This window comes from Galeopterus variegatus, unplaced genomic scaffold, assembly GCF_000696425.1.
Source record: "Galeopterus variegatus unplaced genomic scaffold, G_variegatus-3.0.2 Scaffold1194, whole genome shotgun sequence".
Taxonomy (NCBI): Eukaryota; Metazoa; Chordata; class Mammalia; order Dermoptera; family Cynocephalidae; genus Galeopterus; species Galeopterus variegatus.
In genome coordinates, this window is record NW_007727305.1 from 1 (window position 1) to 20962 (window position 20962).

Consider the following 20962-nt stretch of genomic DNA (forward strand, 5'->3'; position numbering starts at 1 on the left):
TCAGCACCAGCTACTTCACGGAGAGGAGCCACAGTGGAGGATGGGGGGTGTCCCCGAGAACAAGTAAGGGGGGGCTAAAAGGGGGAGGAAGAGCGGAAGGGTTAGGTGTGGCGGCAATATAGGGAATCTCCTTCCATTTTCTCTGGCGCTGGCAGAGGTTAAACAAATCTCGGAGAATATCAGGTTCTAGTAGTGTGCCTTCTGGTGGCCATTTGTTTTGATTACTTAATTGGTATTGGGGCCACTCTTGTGTGCAGAGCTTTATAAGAAACTTAGCCTTGATATTGGGTTCTAAAGACAAAGTGTTGAGGTTTTTTATAAGACATTGAAGCGGGTAGTCCACTAAAGGTGACGAGGGGGAAGCTCCCATGTTCAGGCAGGAAGGAGAGAGGAAGGTAGGGAGGTGGAGAAGAGAGAATCCTTTGGCCGGTGGGAGGGAAAGACACAAATATAGAGGGCGTCCCCACTATAATGTGCCAGTCCCGGAGGTTCAGGGACGAACCGGGAGGGAGGAAGGTATAAGTCGTCACTTTACCTTCCGTCACCTCGGCAAGGGCGAGTGCCTGGAGGCTCAAAGGAACCCGGTGCCGGGATTTTCGGGAGCCCTGGGCTCGGAGAAACAGAAGCAGTAAATTGAGAGAGAATGGGAGCTTTGCCCTGCAAGGATTGCCTTTAACTTTGGGTTGGGAGAGGAGTAGAATGTGGACGGTCTGGTGTGACGAGGGAGTATTTAGGGGTCCACTGAGGCCCTGAAGGCCATAGTGGGGCGTACTGCCCCTGTTAGGGCTGGACGCCGGAGGGGTAGTCCTAGTTTAAAATGGCACCTCTAAAGGGAGACTTACGTTTGGATGAGCTGGTGGTGGGTACGGAAAGCCAGCGCCGGAGAAAATGGATGAGGGCGAAGCGTCAGCAGCGGGAACCGCAGAGAGAGTGAAGGAGGTCCGAGAAGGAGTCCCCTCGGGTAAGGGGTGAGCTCCTCCCGGGTTTTGGCACCAATGAAAGAACAACAGGAGATGAGCTGACAGTTCACCGGAGAAGTTCCGTTTTATTTGAGGGTGAAGCATACATTTATAGAGAGCTGAGTTCCGGGAGAGGGTGGTTAGTCCGTGGGGCGGTGGCTGATTGGTCAGAAGGGTGGGTGACGATTTTGATAGGCCGTACTTTGGCGCTGGCGGGAATGTTAGGACCTGGAAGAGAAGCCGGAAAGGCGCCATGTTTTAGGGAATGTCTCCTTTGGGGTTTTATGGGGCCCTACAGTTATATAGTGCGTTTACCGGGTAAGTAATTAAAATCTCGGTTTATAATGAACCATAGGGGGAAAAATAACTCCAGCATAACTTTCTATTCTCAGTAAAGCCCATTTTGATTCATGAACACCACTAACAGCTATGAATGAAACAGACCGTTCAGCTGAGAACAGAAGCCTCCACGCAGTTCCAGTCTACTAGCTTGCTGATTGTTAATGGGTGTTTATGTAACAGGCTTGTGCAGTGAAAGCCCAGAGTTGGTTAAATCTGAGGCTGTTTGTTTCTGGCCTCTTGTCCAATAGGTGGGATCTAGGGCAAAATTTCTGGGTTCTCACATTCTTCTCTCCTCTGTTGATCTATTTTACTTCTGCCTTTGACACTCCTGTTGCTCCTAATCTGTGCTGCTACGTTGTTGTCCCTTATTTATATTCTGTGGAAATGTGGATACTGGTTTCCCGATTCAACAAGTGTGCATTCTGTTTTCCAGGAATACTTTGACTGCCTTGGGAATGTCCATAGCTCCCTGAGACCTCCAGAACCCAATTTATGTTGTTATATTCTCAGTGTCCTGCAGGAAATAGTGTACTACGCCAATGGCTTCTGCCTTAAGGATAACCTGCTTTTTGTAAGTGGTTTAAAAAAAAAAAATCCTGGGCCAGGGAAATGAGAAGATTTTAGCTAGTGATTTCTACAGTGAAAATAAATAATTTGAATGTTACAAACGGTCTTTTCAGGAGTTACTGTACTAGCCTTTCTTCAACTGTCCGCTGATTCCAGCACGTAAATAAATCCTTTCTTCAGAGGCATTAGGAAGTGTTGCAACAAGTGTAGTTACAGCAGATAAATTTAGCTCACATATTTTATCTACATAATCTGATTGTAATTTATATATCTCAGCCTAGATAAGGCAAAGCCATTTCTTATGACCAGATTTTTCTTTTTGTCAACATGATGTGAGTGGGATATTGACATTAATGGACAGGGGGTGATTAATCATAAGGTCTTGCAGGGAGATCATTTATTGCTCTATGTTGCTAGCCGAGTGGCTGTTGGCGGAGTCAATCAAGATTAACCCGAGTGGGTTAGTCACTCTTGGATGACGATGGATGATGTGATGGGTTTATTAGCCAAATTCTCTTTTAAGAATCACTCTACATTCTTAGCAAGTGGATTTGCAAATAGAAAAATAAGGAGTTGTCATTAATGGGTGAATCTGTTTGCAAGACAGAGAGGAGCCAACGGACTGTCACAGTAAAAGATAAACTACCAAAAAATAGCCACTGGAAATGTTTAACTCTAGATTAATCTTGTTCCATTCAATAGGGCAATTATGTTCTTAGTAATTCAGGTGTTTGATAGACTGGGAAGAAAAGATTTGTCCTGTTTAACAATTACACAAATTGTATAATGGGACTTTTTTTTTTTTAAATTTAGAGTTAAATACTGTTTTGTTTTGTTTTTCCCCCAGGGAAACTTTGTAATTCAGGCTGACTTCCTTCTCACACCAAACCTTGTTCTGACCTACCTTTTACCTCTTTAGAGCCATTAAGTAGCCAGGAAATGCACAGCAACTTAGTAGTAACCTTGGTAAAGAGAATTCTAAAGAGGATTGATTCATTTGGGAAGGAAAAAAAGTCAGACAGAACTTGCCAAAGGTAAATGTCAGTGATTCCTGAGTTACCTGCTCCTTTCATCGATTCTATCACTATTTTTCTTCATTAGAACAGATTGAGAGCAGACTGCCTTATTAAGATGTTTAGCATATCAGATAGTGTGTTAGTAAATGACCCTCCGTGGCTGCCTGATTCTTTTGCACTTGGGGAGCCAGGACAGTAATCAGGTTGTCCTTTCAGCTCAGGACAGTAAGCACGTTGTGGATGGAGTACATAGGGTGTGGGCACGGGATGGGGCTGTGGTGGGATTAGTCATCTCGTGGTATTAAGCCCTCAGCTCTTGGTACCCAGACCACTTCCGTTGCCTCTTGTCCCAGTGTGGGCATTTCCTCTCTGGGCTGGAACGGTGTGGTGTGTGCTTGTGGGAGAAGACTTTCTGTGGATCGAATAAACTTGTGGTGTTTGGCCAGACAGCAGTTACATCATTAAGTGAATATACTGTTTGAAACTGCTAACCAGGTGTTCTGTCTAAACCAATTGTTCCCACCTGGGGAAGGTTTTGCCCCCTGGTTTACATGGGGCAGTATCTGGAGACAGTTTTCGTTGCTGCATTAGCTGGAGTATTATTGGTGGGCAGGGGCCAGGGATACTGCTGAACACCTGCAGCATACAGAACAGTCTCTCACAGCAAGGAATTATGTGGCCCAAAATGTCCATAATGCTGAGGCTGAGAAACCCAGGTCTAAACTGTGACCATCTCTGGGCTTACCAAGGGCATATTTAGGTCTTTACTGATTTTCCTGGCTGAATGGTTTTCGGTTTTTTATTGTTACAGACACCCCACCTCCTTTTGCTGGAGTGATAATTATGGATGTAAGAGGCTGTAGGATGTCTAGTGAATTATTATTCTAACGTTAGAATAAGACAAGGATATTTATTCCTTTATGAAAGTGTAGTAGGGTGAGTGACTTGGGTAAGGCTGCAGGGTGCCCAGCTCCCTGAAACAGATGAACCTGCAATCTCAGTGGCTTGATGCTGTCCCACTGGATTCATAAGAGCTATGAGGACCAATGTCCCAGCTCAAGCAGTCAGGTAGGAGGAGTTCCCTCTTAGTTGTGGAAAGGTCAGCCGTCTATTCTATTCAGGTCTTTAGCTGATGGGTCAAGGCCCACCTGCTCTGAGTGAAGACAATGTGCTTTACCCTGTCTATGAATTCAAGTATTTAATCTCATTCAGAAACACAGACACACCCAGAATATGTTTGACCAAATATCTGGACACCCTGTGGCCAAGTCAAGTTGACACCTAAAATTAACCATAACAACTGTTGAGCTCGAGGATCTTTTCACACGTTGTTTAGCCATTTGGATATCCTTTTTTGAGAAGTGCTTGTTTAAGTATCTTGCCCATGTTATTTTTCTCTCTTTCCTACTGATTTGTAGGAGTTCTTTATTAATCCTGCATTAGTTATGTGTTGCAAACAGGTTTGTTAGTTTGCAATGTAGGCTTCAGGAGTGGAAGGGAGTTCACACGTAACTGATAAGTAGGGCATTTATGTCAGCGTAGTGTAAAAGTGGGCTTGGTTTTCCTGCAGTTTTCCCAGCATGTTAATGCTTTACAATGTGTAATCCACAAATTTCATTAGCACAGCTGAAAAGCATGGGCTGCAGGGGAGCTGGGGCTGTTCCAATGCCCACGCACTTCATGTTCTTGCTGTTGGGTCACAGGCTTTGTCCTGGAAGTTTGTCACTGTCCCCTCCATCCTTGGATATGTGTCCTTGTCCCATTAATGTAGCAATCTCAACCCTTTCTCATTTTCCTCTCCCTCAAGTTACCTTCACCTTTTAATTTTTTGGAGGAAAAGTTATACATTTATCGTAGTATAGTTGGCTTGAACAACATGGGTTTGAGCTGTACAGTCCACGTGTAAGTGGATGTTTTTCAATATACGCACAGTCCTGTAAGTGTATTTTCTCTTTCTATGATCTTCTTAATACCATTTTCTTCTCTCTAGCTTACTTTATTGTGAGAATACAGAATATAATATATATAACATACAAAATATGTGTTAATTGACTGTTTATATTATTGGTAAGGTCAACAGTAGGCTATTAAGATTTTGGGGAGTCGAGTTATGAGGATTTCCACTGTGTGTGTGTTTGTGGGGGGGGTTGGCGCCTCTAGCCCTCATGTTGTTCAGGAGTCAACTGTATCTATTAAGTATGTAACATGTCTTTTAATATGTGCTAATGTTATAGTTAGGATTATTGTTATTTTTGTTAGTTACATGGCTTTGAGACTTCTTTCCCAAACCTTAGTTTTTATAAGCCCTGTTAATTTTGGTACATGATTTTACAAAATGGGAAGCTTTTGGGAGCACACATGTGATATCATAGCAGAAATTCCTGTTTCTTCTTACATTTTGTGGCTTGTAGTTTTGCTCTTCTAAATGGCTCTTTGAACAAAAATCTTTAATATTACTAAGCTAAATTTATCAATTTTCGTGTCTCTAGTAGGAAATCTTCTTTCTCCACATGGGTGGTATAAATGTATTCCCCATTATTGTTATCCAACAGCTTTTGTGGTTTTGCCTTTTACATGCAGGTCCTTCATTCGGCACGAATTGGTTCATGTGTAGAGCGTGTGCTGGAAGACATTCTTTTTTCTCCTTGTGGGTCAGCAGTTGTCTCAGAGCCATTTATGGATGTCTGTTCCCTGCCCCCCTGGTTCATGGAGCCACCCTGACCATTCATCAGGTTTCTCTCTGTTGCTGGCTTCTCTGCCCGATTTTGTTTGTTTGTTGATTACCTTTTCTACACCTTTAAAATGATGATGGTATTACTGATGCTATGGTATTTTCTGTTTGGCAGTTTCTCTAATTCGTTGTTGTTCTTTGAGAGTGTTTTGGCTACTTGTGGCACATTATACTTGCATATAAATTTTAGAATCAGCTTATCTAGTTCTACAGAACAAATATGTTGAGATTTGGATTGAAGTGGTGTTGACTAGATCATCTTGAGGAAAATTTACATCTTTACGATGTTCTCTAATCTATGAACATGGTATATATATTTCCTTTATTTACATTCTCTTTAATGTTTTTCTATAAAGTGTTATAGTTTCCTCTGTTGGGATCTCTTTTTACCTTTTGTAAGATTTATTCTTATATTTTATGTGTCTCAAAGCTAATGTAAATGATATCTTTTAAAATTTACATTTTTTTCTAAATGTTGTTTGTATGAATGTTTTTATTTAAATTGTGAGACTTCAAGGAAATTTTGCCCTAGGCTATGCCATGTTCACTACCCATTGTTACTAGGGATGCTTTAGCATGAGTAGGTAAGACTGGTAATTTTAGTTGTCTCACTCCCCATATCCAGCAAAAATTACACATGCACTTTTAATTTCAACAACACGCTTAGAATGTTGATAGCATCGCACAAAATGCCATGGAGTGATGACAGTGTTTTTTCTTTTCTTTATAGTCATTTGTCATTATTTTCCTTTTCTTTATTATGTTCTTCTTTTTGGCTTCACTTAGTGCATCTTTTTCGTTCTTGTCTTTTCCCCTCCTGTTTTAGTCTGTTTTGTGTTGCTATAATAGAAATACCTGAGACTGGGTAATTTATAAAGGAAAGAGGTTTATTTGGTTTACGATTCTGGGACAGCTGCATCTGGCACAGGCCTCAGGCTGCTTCTACTCATGGCGGAAAGCAGCAGGCAGCTGGTGGGTACAAGCACATCACATGGTGAGAGGAAGCAAGAGAGAGGGAGAAGGTGCCAGGGTCTTTATAAAAAACCACCTCTCGTGATAACTAATAGAGCGAGATCTCACTCATTACTCCCTCTCTCCCAGGGAGAGCATTACCCATGACTCAATCAGTTTCCAACACTGCCACATTGGAGATCAAATTTCCACATGAGTTTTGGAGGGGACAACACATCCAAACTCCATCACCTCCCTCCCTCCCTTCCTTCCCCTGTTAGTTGCTATTTGTGGCATGTATAGAGGGCCTTCAAAAAGTTCATGGAAAGATTCATATTACCTTTAATTCTATTTTTTCATGAGCTTTTTGAAGTACCTTTGTATTAGTGAGGATTATTATTAATTATTTTAGAGCATGCCATAATTTGATGAATCATAAGCATTATATGACCCTTCAATTCCCACCCCTGTAATATCTACTTTTGGGAGCTCTACAGCAGGGATTGGCAAACTTTTTCTGTAAAAGGTCAGATAGTAAATGTTTTAGGCTCCACGGCCATCTGGTCTCTGTTGCAGCTACTGAGTTCTCTGCGGTACCACGAGAGCAGCCATAAGTAATACATAAATGAATGAGTGTGGCTGTGTTCCAGTAAACTTTATTTATGGGCACTAAAATTTGAATTTCATATAATTTTCATATGTCATGAAATATTGATCTTTCCAACCACTTAAAAATGTAAAAAACACTTTTGGCTTCTGAGCTATGCAAACATAGGCAAGAGGGAAGCATTTGGCCCACAAGTCATAGTTGGCTCAAGCCTGGTCTATAGTGCTCTGTGTATCATTCAAACCTAAGACTTATTCCACAAACTTGTCATTGCCTGATGTATTTTTAATGGCTTCTTTCTGACCCCCATGACCATAATTTGTACGTTTTTTTTTTGTTGTTGTTTTTGGCTGGTCAGTAAGGAGATCTGAACCTGTGACCGTGGTTTCATAAGGCTGCGCTTCAACCAACTGAGCAAACTGGCCAGCCCCACCATGACCATGATTTGGATCTTTGTAACATTAAAATATAGGTATGTTTTAATAATAGACTATCTTTCCAAGTCAGTTGGAAAATGAAGAATCAATTTTTAGTTGATGTGAGATACTTAGAGTTGAGTAAGTAAATGAAATATTTCAGATTTATTGAAGGCTAATTCCCCCCCCCCCCCAAACTCTACTTAGAATCATGTTTCAGTAAGTGGGGCAGTTCTTAAAGATGGTTTCATTTAGCTTCCCCATACCACCCCTGCTTTGTTCTAAGTGAGGAAGCTGGGATTTGGAAAGGTCAAGTGACTTAACTGGAATCACTAAGTTAGAGAGGCGCAGAACTTGGGGTTTAACCAGTTCAATCCAGTGCCCTTACCACTTGATCACATTGCCTCTCTTGCATTCTTTTTTTTTTTTTTTTCCTTTTTGTCTTTTTTCGTGTCTGGCAATGGATCGCAACCCTCAGTGTCGCGCCCGCACCTCGCTCAGCCAGTGAGCGGGAACTGGTCTGTATGTGGGATCCGAACCCTCGGCGGGAGCACCACTGCACTCCCAAGCGGCGCACTGTAGCAGTGCGCCACCGGGCCGGCCCTTGCATTCTTTATTAGATAGACTGAGTATCCCTAAAGGGTTGAGCTTTGCTAAAATGGTGCCATATTCCTATGGCTGCCCCAGACTGTCAGTTAAGTATTTGCTTTTTCTCATGCTAATTTCACCTGTGTCTGGATTGGTTCCTTCCCAGCTAGCAGTGTTACTGTTTTTCTACATAGTACCTAAAACAGTGGAACACCTTGGAGGGAATATTTCTTTATTAAGCACTTAAACACTATGCAAGTCAGACACTGTTTGCTAGGTGCTGGAGGTGTGGGTACCAGTAAAATATTATCCCTGCTTCTCATAGGAGTTTACAGTGTAGTGGAGGAATCCTGCAGGTACTTAAATAATAAAAGAGAAGGAAGGGACCTGGGGGAAGGACACTACTGGGTTGTCTGAGTGTGAAAGTAGCTGACATTAAAGTACCCAAATGTCATGTATAGACCTCAGTACGTGGGCTTCAATGCTGATAAACTGTCATTTAATAATCATGCCAAGCACTTTACTGGTTGAAAGGCAATGATTACAGGTGATGTGGCCTTCCTAATTTTGGGTTCATTCTTGAAACTGTATTTTTGACATTCAGTAATTACCCAAGTTAGTAACATGAGTAGAGTTTTTGGCAATTCATTTTTTCACAATTTTCTTTGTTAAAAGAACTTCCAATTTACCACCTTGCTAAGGGACACAGGCACTTCCTTTGTAGAAAGAGTGGGACTCTGAGCTAGGAGTTAAAGCTCCTGTTTTTATTCCCAAAAAGAAAAAGCAAGGGAGATAGCTCTGCCCATCCTTCTTCCCTGCTGTTCCCGAATTCCCTCCTTCCGAGGGTGCAGCTGACCCATTTCTTCTCACGAAACCAGGAGATGACTGCTCAGAGGTGCAGTCCCTTGGGCACCAGGTGTGAACTGCCTTGTTCCTGAATGTAGATCAGTAATGCTCTGGTCCCTGTAGTGTCTGCCCTCTTTCTCTGTTCCAGATGAGAGATTTCCTTCTCCTTTCCTGAATTTATTTTTGGTGTGAATATTTAGAATTAGAAGTGTTCTTTATGGGGTATGGCATTTGTAGGATATTTAGGCATAGTTCAAATAGCATACAGTATATTGTGTATCTGTGGATTCAGCAAGCTGTTTTTTACAGCTATATTGCTCTTATTGAAAGTGTGTTAGGAATTCTGCAACTGATTTATTGAAGGTCCTTTGGAACAAAACCAGATTGTAAGTTGGGGTCTCCATGTAAGTGCCATGAGAAAACCAGGTGTATTCATGAGCAATTTGTCTGGGATCCTTTTGTTTCATGCCCTGAAACTCATAAGTATTTCAGATCAACTGAAAATTGATTCTTCGTTTTCCAACTGATTTAGAAAGATAGTCTATTATTGAAACATACTTATATATTAATATTACAAAGATCCAAATCATGGTCAGAGGGGTCAGAAAGAAGCCATTAAAAATACATCAGGCAATGACAAGTTTGTGGAATAAGCCTTAGGTTAGAAGTATACACAGAGCGCTATAGACCAGGCTTGAGCCAACTATTACTTGTGGGCCAAATACTTCCCTCTTGCTTATGTTTGCACAGCTCAGAAGCCAAAAGTGTTTTTTACATTTTTAAGTGGTTGGAAAGATCAATATTTCATGACATATGAAAATTATATGAAATTCAAATTTTAGTGCCCATAAATAAAGTTTACTGGAACACAGCCACGCTCTCGTGGTGCTGCAGGGAACTCAGTAGCTGCAGCAGAGAGCCTAAAACACGGCCATGGAGCCTAAAACACGTTTCTGGGAAGAGCATGTCACTGATCACAGCATCTCTGTCATTCTGTCGGTGTCTTCGGTTAGGCCACTTGGGCTCTTTGGTCACATGTGGGAGAAGAGTGTCATAATGCTGTTGTGTGCACTCCCATGTACTCTGACTTCAGATGTGGGCAAACAAGACCAGTCCCTGTCTGGCCCTTATGTGCAACTATGTTTCTATCACTGCTTATAAAATCACCCTAAGATGGCACTAAAAACATTTCTTTTCCCTTTTTTATGCGTGAAGAAAATACTCTGGAAAAAATAAGAATGTTGACGATGAATGGTTACTGAAAGAAGCATGTTTCCATATAAGTGCCATTTGAGGCTGGTTTTAAATCTCAGTAGTTTACCGTTTTGGAGTTATTAAAACACTGGTAAGCTGACAGAAATCTCCAAGAGCTTCTGATTATTGTGCAAGTGAATTCTAGGTTGTGGCTCCATTAAATGTCTAAATAAGGTCCTGTTTTATTACACCACTTACTCCTTTATTTTTAATTTTTTTAAAATTTCAAATTACCCTATCTTCCCTTGTGGAAGGGAATAACGTTTGCAAAATGAACCAGGTGATTTTATTCCTCAATACTCATCTGACATGAATTGTTTCCTCCATGTGAATGGATGAATCATGGCTTCCAAGGCTAACATAATAGTTTTTATTTTGTTAAACAACAAATAAATTTCATCTAATATGGTTTTAATGTTAACAGGAAGAAAACCATAAGTTATTATCTGTTACATTTTATTGCTTAAAAATAATTGTTAGTAGTAAAGCTTGATTTTTACAAACATAATTTGATCTCATGTAATTGATAGAAGAAAATTCATAGACTTTGTCCAGGCTCTGTTTTTAGCTGACTTTTTTTCAGGAACTGCCACATGCAATAGTCCAAATGAATTCTGTTTATGTAATAAAGCAGGCAGAATGTATAGTCAACGCTCAAAATGAATTACTGACAGCTACAGGAGTGGCTTATTCTTTTACATAGTCTAAGACCCTTTTGCAAAGTTTTTATTGAAATGTTTTATGGTATAGTATGGTAGCATTTTTGATTTGTTTTAAGCATCACAGAGGACAAAACCTGAGGGACTTCACTTATTTGAAATTTCCTGCTCAGTTACTGAGAAGACAGAGTCAGATACACACTCTGTACTTTCAATTACTGCTCCTGCTTACAAACCAGATGCTGCCATTGTTTTAGGCACTGTGACTGCTCGGCTTTTCCTAAACTGGGGAGGGAAAGGCATGCCATAATTTTGGTTCTTTCTCAGCAGTTTTCCTTGAATAACAACTTGACTTATAGTTTTGTTTTTTTAAAAGATGACCAGTAAGGGGATCTTGGTGTTGTCAGCACCACGCTCACCCAGTGAGCTAACCGGCCATCCCTATATGGGATCCGAACCCGTGGCCTTGGTGTTATCAGCACCACACTCTCCCGACTGAGCCACGGGCCAGCCCCTGACTTACGGTTTTGAATCATGATTCTGGCACTTTGGAATGTTACTTATAATCCATCACTTTTACTAAACCATCTTTCTTATGAAGACAAAAATCAAGCCAGTTAATTGCCCAGGCATCTCTGCTTATGGATTAGTCATGGAAACTTGTTGGTCGTGTTCAGGAACTTCACCCAGGGCACACCCAGGGCCAGTGTCACAGCCAGCTTTTGAGCTGGGAGCTCCTGCTCAGCTACTCAGCCTAGGGAGTAACATTTGTTCTCTCTAGGGATAACTAATTAATGCTGATAAATTCCCACAACGTTCCTCTTGCAGCAACTACTGTGACTGGGGTAATGTTAAGATTTGGAAGACGAATTCAAACTAAGAACTGAGTTTATTAGTGAAATATTTCAGCTACATGAATGGAAGAGAGAGGATGCTTAGAGTCTTGTTAGTGTACAGGTAAGTGGGAGCCTCCCTCCCCTGGTTCCCTCCTCTCTGAGTCAGGCTGTCTTCATTTCTCATTGGTCAATGGTCCGCCTTCCTCCACCATCTCTCCTTCCAGAGTGATCTTCGCAGAACTCTAGTAAATATCTCATGTCGATTTGCACATGATGTTCTTTATGCTGACTGTGTGCCCTTTCAGTATTTCACTTAATGAACTTCTGTTTCTTTAGGGCACAGTTCTCTAACTCCAGTAGGAAGCCTTCCCTGTGCTGGGCTCAGGGCTTCTACGATATTTAGAATTCACTCTTTCTCTCTCTGAATTACTTGTTTACATGCCCGTCTTCCCAGTTGAACTCCTTGAACATAGGGTTGTGTCTTCATGATCTTTCTTCTCCAAACATCTGGACTTGTGTGTTGGACAAAGGAAACACACAACGTGCATGTTTTCAACAGTTGGATGATTAATGAGTTTATTGCCCCTCTAACTTTATAATGCTAAATTCCAAAGAACATCAGTAACCTTCCTGGAATTTGCAACTAATGGCAGAAGTAGGTCTAGAAAGTCTTATAACCCTCCATCCAATGATCTATTACAGTAAATCTAAAACATTCTTAAAAATACATTTGTTCATTCACCAAGTGCTTACTGGATGTTTGCTCTGCACCAGAGACTGTGGTAGGTATTAAGGAGAAAGTTCCATCAAGAGTGACACCTTCCGGGCCGGCCCGGTGGCGCACTGCTACAGTGCGCCGCTTGAGAGCGCGGCGGCGCTCCCACCGAGGGTTCGGGTCCCACATACAGACCGGCCGCTCACTGGCTGAGCGAGGTGCGGGAGCAACACTGAGGGTTGCGATCCGTTGCCGGTCACGAAAAAAGACAAAAAGGAAAAAAATAAAAATAAAAAGTGACACCTTCCCACTCTCCCCCACGGAGCGAAGAGTGCTGTTTGAGGGAGGACGTAGGTGAACCGTGGGCAGGTATGTCATGTGTAGTGTGTGCTGCATGGGTGAGTGGGGTGAGGGTGGTCTTTTAAAGTGTGTGTGAAAGGGGCAGTGTTGGCAGCTGGAGTTCAGGACTGAGGCCCAGTGGGTCTGTCTGTTGCAAGCACACCTTGGGATATCTGCTACTCACTGTGAGTTACAGGTCAGCTTAGTCTCTTTGAGTCTTATTTGCAAAATGATAATAACTAGTCCATTGGGTTTCTGGAAGTGCTAAGGGGTTACTGCATGTAAAGCACTTGGCATAGTGTTTGGTATGTGGCGGACACTCTGTAGACTTTTTTGTAATCCAAATTGCAGTGTTGAGTGTTTTGGAAAAAGATCATAAATTGCTTCACTTTCACAAGCTGTATGGGAACACCGATTTGCCACTATGTGCTATGTGCTAGGATAAACAACGACGGATAATGTAGAACATGTGGTCTACAAGGAAGGTCAAGTCTAGTCCCTTATATCATAAACACATTTTAATATAATAATATTTTTTATGCAGTGCTTCTTAATCTTTTTGGGGCCAAGGAATCCTTTGAGAATCTGATGAAGCCAGTGACGGTTCTTGGAAGAGGCCTCAGACACACACACATTTATGTACTCACAGTGTTGTGTTCAATTTTGTGGGTGCATGAACTCCATGAAGCCCATCGAGGACAAATTAAGAACATTTGCTTTAGAGGATGTAATAACCGATCTAACCAAGGCTTTCGTGATGGGCCTGCCTGGGACTAGGGAATTGGCCTGGCTGTTGGGCTTTTGGTTAAATGAAATTCTTAGTGGTTCAATTATGGTAGCCCATGAAATGGAGAATGCGAGCATGCGTTTGACCAGTCACATGCGGGGGGGGGGGTTGGTCTCAGTTTTTGCCTCTCTTTGGGGGTGCTCAGGATAGTGAGCGGTGGCATCACAGTCGGGATTTGCAGCGGAACTAGTTGATGGTCTGGTCCTTGGAAAGCATGCTGAGGTGCGGACTGTTAGGGTGTCCGTGAGAGACCAGATCTCCCCAGGTTGCCTGGGGCTCTAGTTATTTTCTGAAGCAAAAATCTAGCCCTTATTGAGTGAGGGCTTCTGGAAGGTGGCGAATAGCTGACAGAAGCATGATCACCTCCAGACCTCACCTGCCTCCTCATGTAGGATGGATTCAGCCGTCAGGCCCAAGTGAGAGCCCTCTGCACTGGGAGCGTCACTCAGCACACAGAGCGCAGAGTCTAGAGATGGGTGAGTGTGTGTATGTGTTGAGTTGGGTTGGGGGGCAGAAATGTATTGCAAATATTGTCCCCAAATGCACAGGTGCAGAGGTGATCTCTTAACCGAGGTCATGCTCTTAATGTGTAGAGTATGCTTGCAGTCATTAAGCCATACCGCCAAATGGTTAACTAAATGTTGAATTTGGTTTCTCTTCCAGTGTGAAGCAGTTATGGGACTTTGGTTTTAGTTTTGAAATCAAAAAATATAACTTCTCAATTAAAATCTCTTGGATTAGTTTTTAAGGTTGGCTTGTTTACTTGCAGCAGCCCATCAGACTGGGTGAGGTCATTTTACCACGACTCCTGATGCTACCTGTGACCGCCCCTCCCCCTTCCCCTCCCTGCCATCTCCACCCCACCCCCCAGCACTACACGTGAGTTATCTCGCTTAATTCATAAGGCCCTACGAGGTGCATACAGGTGAATACTGTTATTAAGCTTATTTCACTGGTAAGGAAACACACCTAGAGAGGTTAGGTGGCTTTTCTAATGTCGCATAGTCAGTGCAGGAAGGAGCTGGGATTCCAAATCTGGCAGGACTGCCTGGAGCCTATCATTTCCTGTGTCCTGTGTCTTTCTCAGTGGGCACAGGTTATCACTGGTTTCTGTAAGTGAACCTTGGAAGGTCCACTCTGCAGGAGTTTTCTGATGTTGATTCATTATTACTTTCCCCTTTTCTGCGAGTGTTTTTGTTGCTCTTTTCTTTTTGCCCGCTGAACCTTTAGAATTGGAATAGCCAGAAAGTGTATTAATCAAGATTCTCCAAAGAAACAGAACCAATAGAATGTATGTGTGTGTGTGTGTGTGTGTGTGTGTGTGTGTGTGTGTGTGTATGTATGTATGTGTATATATATACGGTGTATGTATGTATGTGTATATATATATATATGGATACTCTTGTGATTATGGAGACTTGGCCAGCCCTAAGTCTGATGGGGGAGTCCAGTAGGCTGGAGACTCAGGGAAGAATTTGCAATTTGAGACTGAAGACCCTCTGCAGTAGAACCAGGAAGAGCTGGTGTTGCCAGTGAGGTCTGAAGACCATCTGCTGGAGAATTCTCTCTTGGTCTGCGGAGGCCAGTCTTTTGTTCTATTCAGGCCTTAACTGATCGATTGAAGCCCCCTCACATTAGGGAGGGTGATCTCCTTTTCTCAAAGTCCATTGATTTCAGTGTTTCTCACCCAAAAACGCCCTCATAGAAACATCCAGAATAACATTTGACCACATGTCTGGACACCGTGAACCAGCCAAGTTGACCCATAAAATGCACCATCACAGACAGTCATCTGAAAACTTTTGAACAGTGGCTGACTAGTTTAATTATGTACATACAAATGGCGTGCTAATGCAAATCTTTTGTAAGCCTGCCTATTTCTTTCTTTTTAAAACATATACCTCAGGAAACATTTGCAAAAATTTGAAAGGAAGCTCTTTTGCTCCAGCAAAGAAAGTAATTTTATAGAAGTAAGTTAAGTATGAGAAAGAGAGAAAGATCTAGGAGAATAAAATCTTTAGTAAGCAAGTGTCTTTTTCCATTGAACTTAGAGCCCTGGACTTGTGTGATATGTCAATTCAGTCTTGACAGTTTCTCTGCAGAGTGAGCTAATAAAAGACCTGTAGGAAATTTTTCCTAGTGGAGAGGAAAAAAATATAGTGGCTGACTCTTTGGAAGAAAATTCTTTGAAAGCAGGAAAATGTTTAAAGCAGTACCAGAAATGTCTATAAAAGTGAGATATTGGCAGCTAGAGAAGAATTGGAGAAAATGGGCAGGAATGAGAGAAATTCCATATTTTATTTGATAAAAATCTCTAACTGGTACACAATGATAAGGTTTTAAATTTCTTCTAATAGTTTTAGAGGTTATTTATCTTCTATTCTCTTAAAGATAAGCTGCAAAGTAACATGGGTTACTTGAGAATGTTGTAAATAGTTTCTATCTTTATGGCTTTTCTTTTGCAAATCTTGCTTGTTTCTAGTGCTAAGAGCTTCTTGGGAACTTCAGGGAAAGTACCTAGTCCATTGTGGGTTAAGGTACTATTGTGTAGTATCTTGTATTTCTTTAATCTCTGAGTGCTTCTCTTGTCTGAAATGAAGAGCCTTGGTGTTACCTAAGGGGCTGATAGTGTTAATTACCCAGAAGGAGAACTTGGGGAAAATATTATGTCTTTCTTTACCTCACAAGATAAGTGCCAAATCAGTTACATGGACTGATCCCTGGCTTTCTAGGCTATATATATATATATATGCTGAAACTAAAATCATAAATGATAATTTTGTTTATAGGTAAGCAGTTACAAACTAGGCAAATACAAAAAAGAAAAAAGAAATGCCAGTACTTTTGTGACAGCTTGTGGTGTTAAATCATATTTTAATGAGAAGTCTATACAGTGGATATTTATGGTAACAGTGGCTCTTAACCTACATTCAGCAAATTCTGTTTCATCAAAAGATTAGTAAAACAGATAAAATTTATGAAGCCATCTAATCTGTCAGTCCTTTCTTCCTGTGACAAAAATTCATTACATAACCATGTGCCAGTTGTGTGTATTTTGTGTATAGTTGGGAGCATGGTGGATGTGGACGGTCCCTGGCATCCTGAAGTTGATGGTCAGGTGGAGACTGTAGACAAAGGAACACAAACGTGTAATTATACGTTGTGTTATGTGTATGAAGGGAGAGAGTTTGGGACTGTGGGGGAGGATAGCTGTGTGTCACGGCTGAGGGAAGACTAGAGAGGACACAGTGGTTGAGCGGACAACATGCGGACGTGGGGCCTGGGGAGTGTTTCTAGCAAAAAGGAAGAGGATGTGCAAAGCCTGTAAAGGGGCCATCAGAACAGAAGATCTCAGAGGAATTCAGCGTAGAGAGTGAAGAGGAGAACAGCAGAAAGGCAGGGACCAAATCACGAAGGACATTGAAACAGGTTCAGGAATTTTAAATTTATTCTAAGATTCCGTGGCCAACTGACAGGATCTTATTTCTGGGTCTAAAAGGCTCATACTGAATGCTGTAAACCAAGTTAGAGCTATGCTGTTTCTAACAAAGAATTACTATGTAAACTATATAAAGAGCACCCACAAATCAATATTTTTTTTAAAAAGATGAGTCCATACAAAAACTAGATGAGGGATGTGAATGGGAAATTCCCAGAAGGGAAATCTGAATTATCATAATGTGATGATACTAAACTGCACTGACAATCAATACAATGAAAACCAAAGTAAAAAAATAAAATAAAGACAACCCAGCTTCATATGCATGAGATTGGTGAAAATTTAAGAAGTCTAGTCATAAAAAGCACTGGCAAGGATGCAGAGAAATGAGAACTTTTATGTACTGGTGATGAGAGTTTAAATTGTAAGAATGACTTTGGAGAGCAGTTTGCCAGTGTCTAGTAAATCCTGTGCTGTTCTGCTCCTAGGGAGTAATCCCAGAGAAATACTGTTATAAAAATTAATGGTCTGGTTTCAGACTTTGCTTGACTTGTCCTGTCAGCAGCATTTTACATAGTTGGCCATTCCCTCCTTCTTGAAATGTTTTTGTTACTTGGTAGTAATAGACTTAACTTGGCACATGGGTGTCCAGCCAGGGTCTAGATGTTTCTACAGTGCGGGTAGGTTCCATTGGGTCTCTGCTAGGGTCAGAGATAAATTCTACGACATCGTATGTTGCAAGTTTAGGAAGAGTTTTCCTTGGAGGAAAGGGGAAATGTACGTGGAGGAAATGTTTACAAAAGGAAAGCCCCAGTAAGCTGTGGGCTTGAGGGTTCTGCTACCTCTTTGCTCAGAGGCATGTGGGGATGTATTTTAGTGGCTGGGGTCCTTCCACCATGTGGGTTTCCCTTCTTGTAATTTTGAAATATACAACGCTTTATTATTACCTGTGGTTACCATGCAGTGCAATAGGTAGCTAAAATTTATTCCTCCTGTCTAACTTAAACCTTTGTACCCTTTGACCCCCCCACTCACTCCCCAAACCACATTCCCACTTTCTGTGTCTAGGAGATTGACTTTAAATACAGAATCCAGCCACTTGTCACCTCCTCTGTTGCCATGCTGATCTCTTGGCTGAGTAATTGCAGTAGACTCCCAACTGGGCTCCCTGCCTCTGCTCTGCTTGGGGTGCAGATAATAAAGGTGTGGCCAGAGCAATCCTTTCAAAATATGCCTCTTGACTTCATTCTGCTCACACCTTCCAGTGGCTCATACTCTCAGAGTGACTGTGGCAGTGCTTATATTTGTCTGTTAAAGCCTGGCAGACATCTGTGAGGATGTCCAGAATGAAGAGTACTGACAATACCAGTGCCATGAGGACGTGCCACCTCACCCCTTGGTGTCCCAGGTGCGGAGTTGGCAAAAACATGTCAGGCAATTCCTAAAAACGCCCTCAACTGCATTGTTGCAAATAAATAGGTACTGAGGTACTTGTCTCATTTAAACAGGGAAAGTAATTAGAACGAACTCATCTTCAGTGAGATGTGACTTGTGAATTGCAGCAATAGCGAGCGATGGAAAAGCGGAGCTGCAGAGCAGCTGCTTAAGCCAGCTGGGACGGGTGTGTGGGAACCCAGTCTGAGGTCCGAGTTCTGTGACTGCCTCAAGAGTGGTGTTTTTCCTTATCCTCTGTGCTGTTGTGCGTAATACAAAGAAGAAAAGTTTGGTTTGAGTGTGGAAGGAATCTAGACCACAGGAACTCCAGAATGATCTGTGGCGTAGATTAAAAGATAAGTGGATAAAAACTATGTGTGTAAACATTCATGTTGACGTGAGCTTTGTCTGTCATCTATTTGCTATTGATCTGTTCCATTCTCATAAGAAATGTTGGCCAGTGACTGGAGTAAGAATCTTTGCACACAGTGTATCCTACTGTGTTGAGAGTGTCATCGCCAAGTTAATCAGAGAGAATGCATTTTGCTGCCATGTAACAAGTGATCAATTTTATAAGAATGTGAGGAAATGCAATTGAAACTAAAAGTGAGTTGGATTCCAGTGACGGTTTACAGCAGGAATTATTTTCCATGAGGTGTATTCTGTTTTGGTACCAGGTTGCAAATGTTTAAAGATGTGATAAAGATGATAAAATTGGTGTCCAAATTAGGGAGGGGCAAATAAGAGATTAGAAGGCTTTAAAGTGTTGTCATACTCTGGAAGAAATTTTTAGTCTAATTATAATTTTTCAAATCAATGAAATATTGCTTTATGGTTTTTATGCTCATAACTATAATTTTGTATCCATGACCCAATGTACAGGTTTAGTAAAAGTTAATTCCGGATTGCAAGAAATTGTTAGCCTATAATGAAAACGTCAGTTTAAAACATTCTGTATATGCTTTTCTAAAAGAAAACTTGATATGTTCTATAAACATTTGAATGCATTAAAGAGGGAATGGTTGATTGTATTACCAAAGAATATTTTGCTTTTTTACAAGGGTTGATACTGTATCACCAGAGTAAAAAGTGTTAGGAAGTTTATATTTTCTCTTTCAATCCATACAACTGCCGGATGAAGTAGTTGCCATTAAAAGTGATATATGATCCCACAGTAAGCTAATTTCAACAAAAAGCAACTCTCCTGTTCTCATTCTGCTGTGGATTGAATGGACCCCAGAACACACTGAAGCTTGACTCCTATTGTAACAGTGCTAAGAAATCTGATCATGGTATTCAAAAGGTGGGGTCTTTAAGAGGTGATTAGATTGTAGGGACTGTGCCCTTGAGAATGGATTGACCCATTCTTGGAGTAATGGGTATGGTTCCGATGGCTTTATAAGGAGAGTGGGTGAGGAGGTCAGCTCTTGCTCAGCCCATTCTTGCCATGTGACACTCTTTGTCGCTGTAGAGTCACCACCCAGAGGAAGGTCCTTACCAGATGTGTTCCTTGGCCTTTGGACTTCCCAACCTCCAAACTACAAGAAATATATTTCATTTCTTTATAAATTACTCAGTTACAGGTCTTCTGTTATAAGCGACAGACATGGAATAATACACGGTCCCAATACCAAACAACATGTAGAATGTTAGGTAGCAAAGGCCTTTCTTTTTAAGGGTCTGCATAAATGCAGACAATGGTTTTAATGATTATGGTATAAATATTAAATAAATGACATAGATTATTCTGAGTTTCATACCCTGTATTGTTCTCCTTTCACCCTAGTGTCATCATCATGGGTGGTTTCTGTTGTGTGCTTCCAGCAATTCTTAGATAATGTCTTTGTTAAATCCTATTCTTTAGAATGAAATACTATTCATTTTCATTATCATATGAGTATATTTATACAACTGAAAGAATCTTGAAAGGTTGAATTGAAGCTTTTCCTGTAACAATCTGTATATGGCAAGTACTTAGAAGGGTGTGTGTATGTAATTGTTATGACATTCTTTACAAGTTGTATCTTCACCTGGGTTATATTTATTATTAAAAACAGGAATGTTTTTATCTGTATGCTTGCACCCTAACAGGACATAATGTGGTATGTTGCACATAGTAGGAGTTTAGCAATCCTGTTGAATCATTTTATGATCCATCCTTCTGTTTGTAGGAACAATTTAATTGGAACCCTATATGAAAAATCAATGTAGATTCTCCTTTAAAAATCAAGAGAAAGAACTCTGTAGTCTCTTCTTAATAGTATGAGTAAGTGTGTCCATATATAATTCAAGACCTACAGTTGCCTTCTTTTTCCTTAGCCAAGTTAGTGTTTTTTTAAAAAAATCCTTTCCTGATAAGTCAAAGGCTGCTGCCTAACATCTTGTTGTAAAGGCCCCTTGTTGTAAAGGCCCTCCTCTTGTGAGGTCAGAGGAGTTTCAGTGGATTGAGCACTCTTACTATCTCTTTCTCCTGCAG

At 41.2% G+C, this 20962-nt stretch overlaps 1 protein-coding gene across 1 annotated transcript in view; it reads left to right on the plus strand.

Moving 5' to 3' along the window:
• Positions 1-1734: 1734 nt before the first annotated feature.
• The window catches only part of SFMBT2 (Scm-like with four mbt domains 2), a gene marked incomplete at its 5' end in the record, with an annotated part of 147036 nt that continues 127808 nt past the window's right edge, over positions 1735-20962 (plus strand). The window contains one exon of the mRNA XM_008575467.1: positions 1735-1872. Within this exon, the coding sequence (XP_008573689.1) occupies positions 1735-1872 (138 nt within the window). The remainder of the gene's footprint in view (positions 1873-20962) is intronic.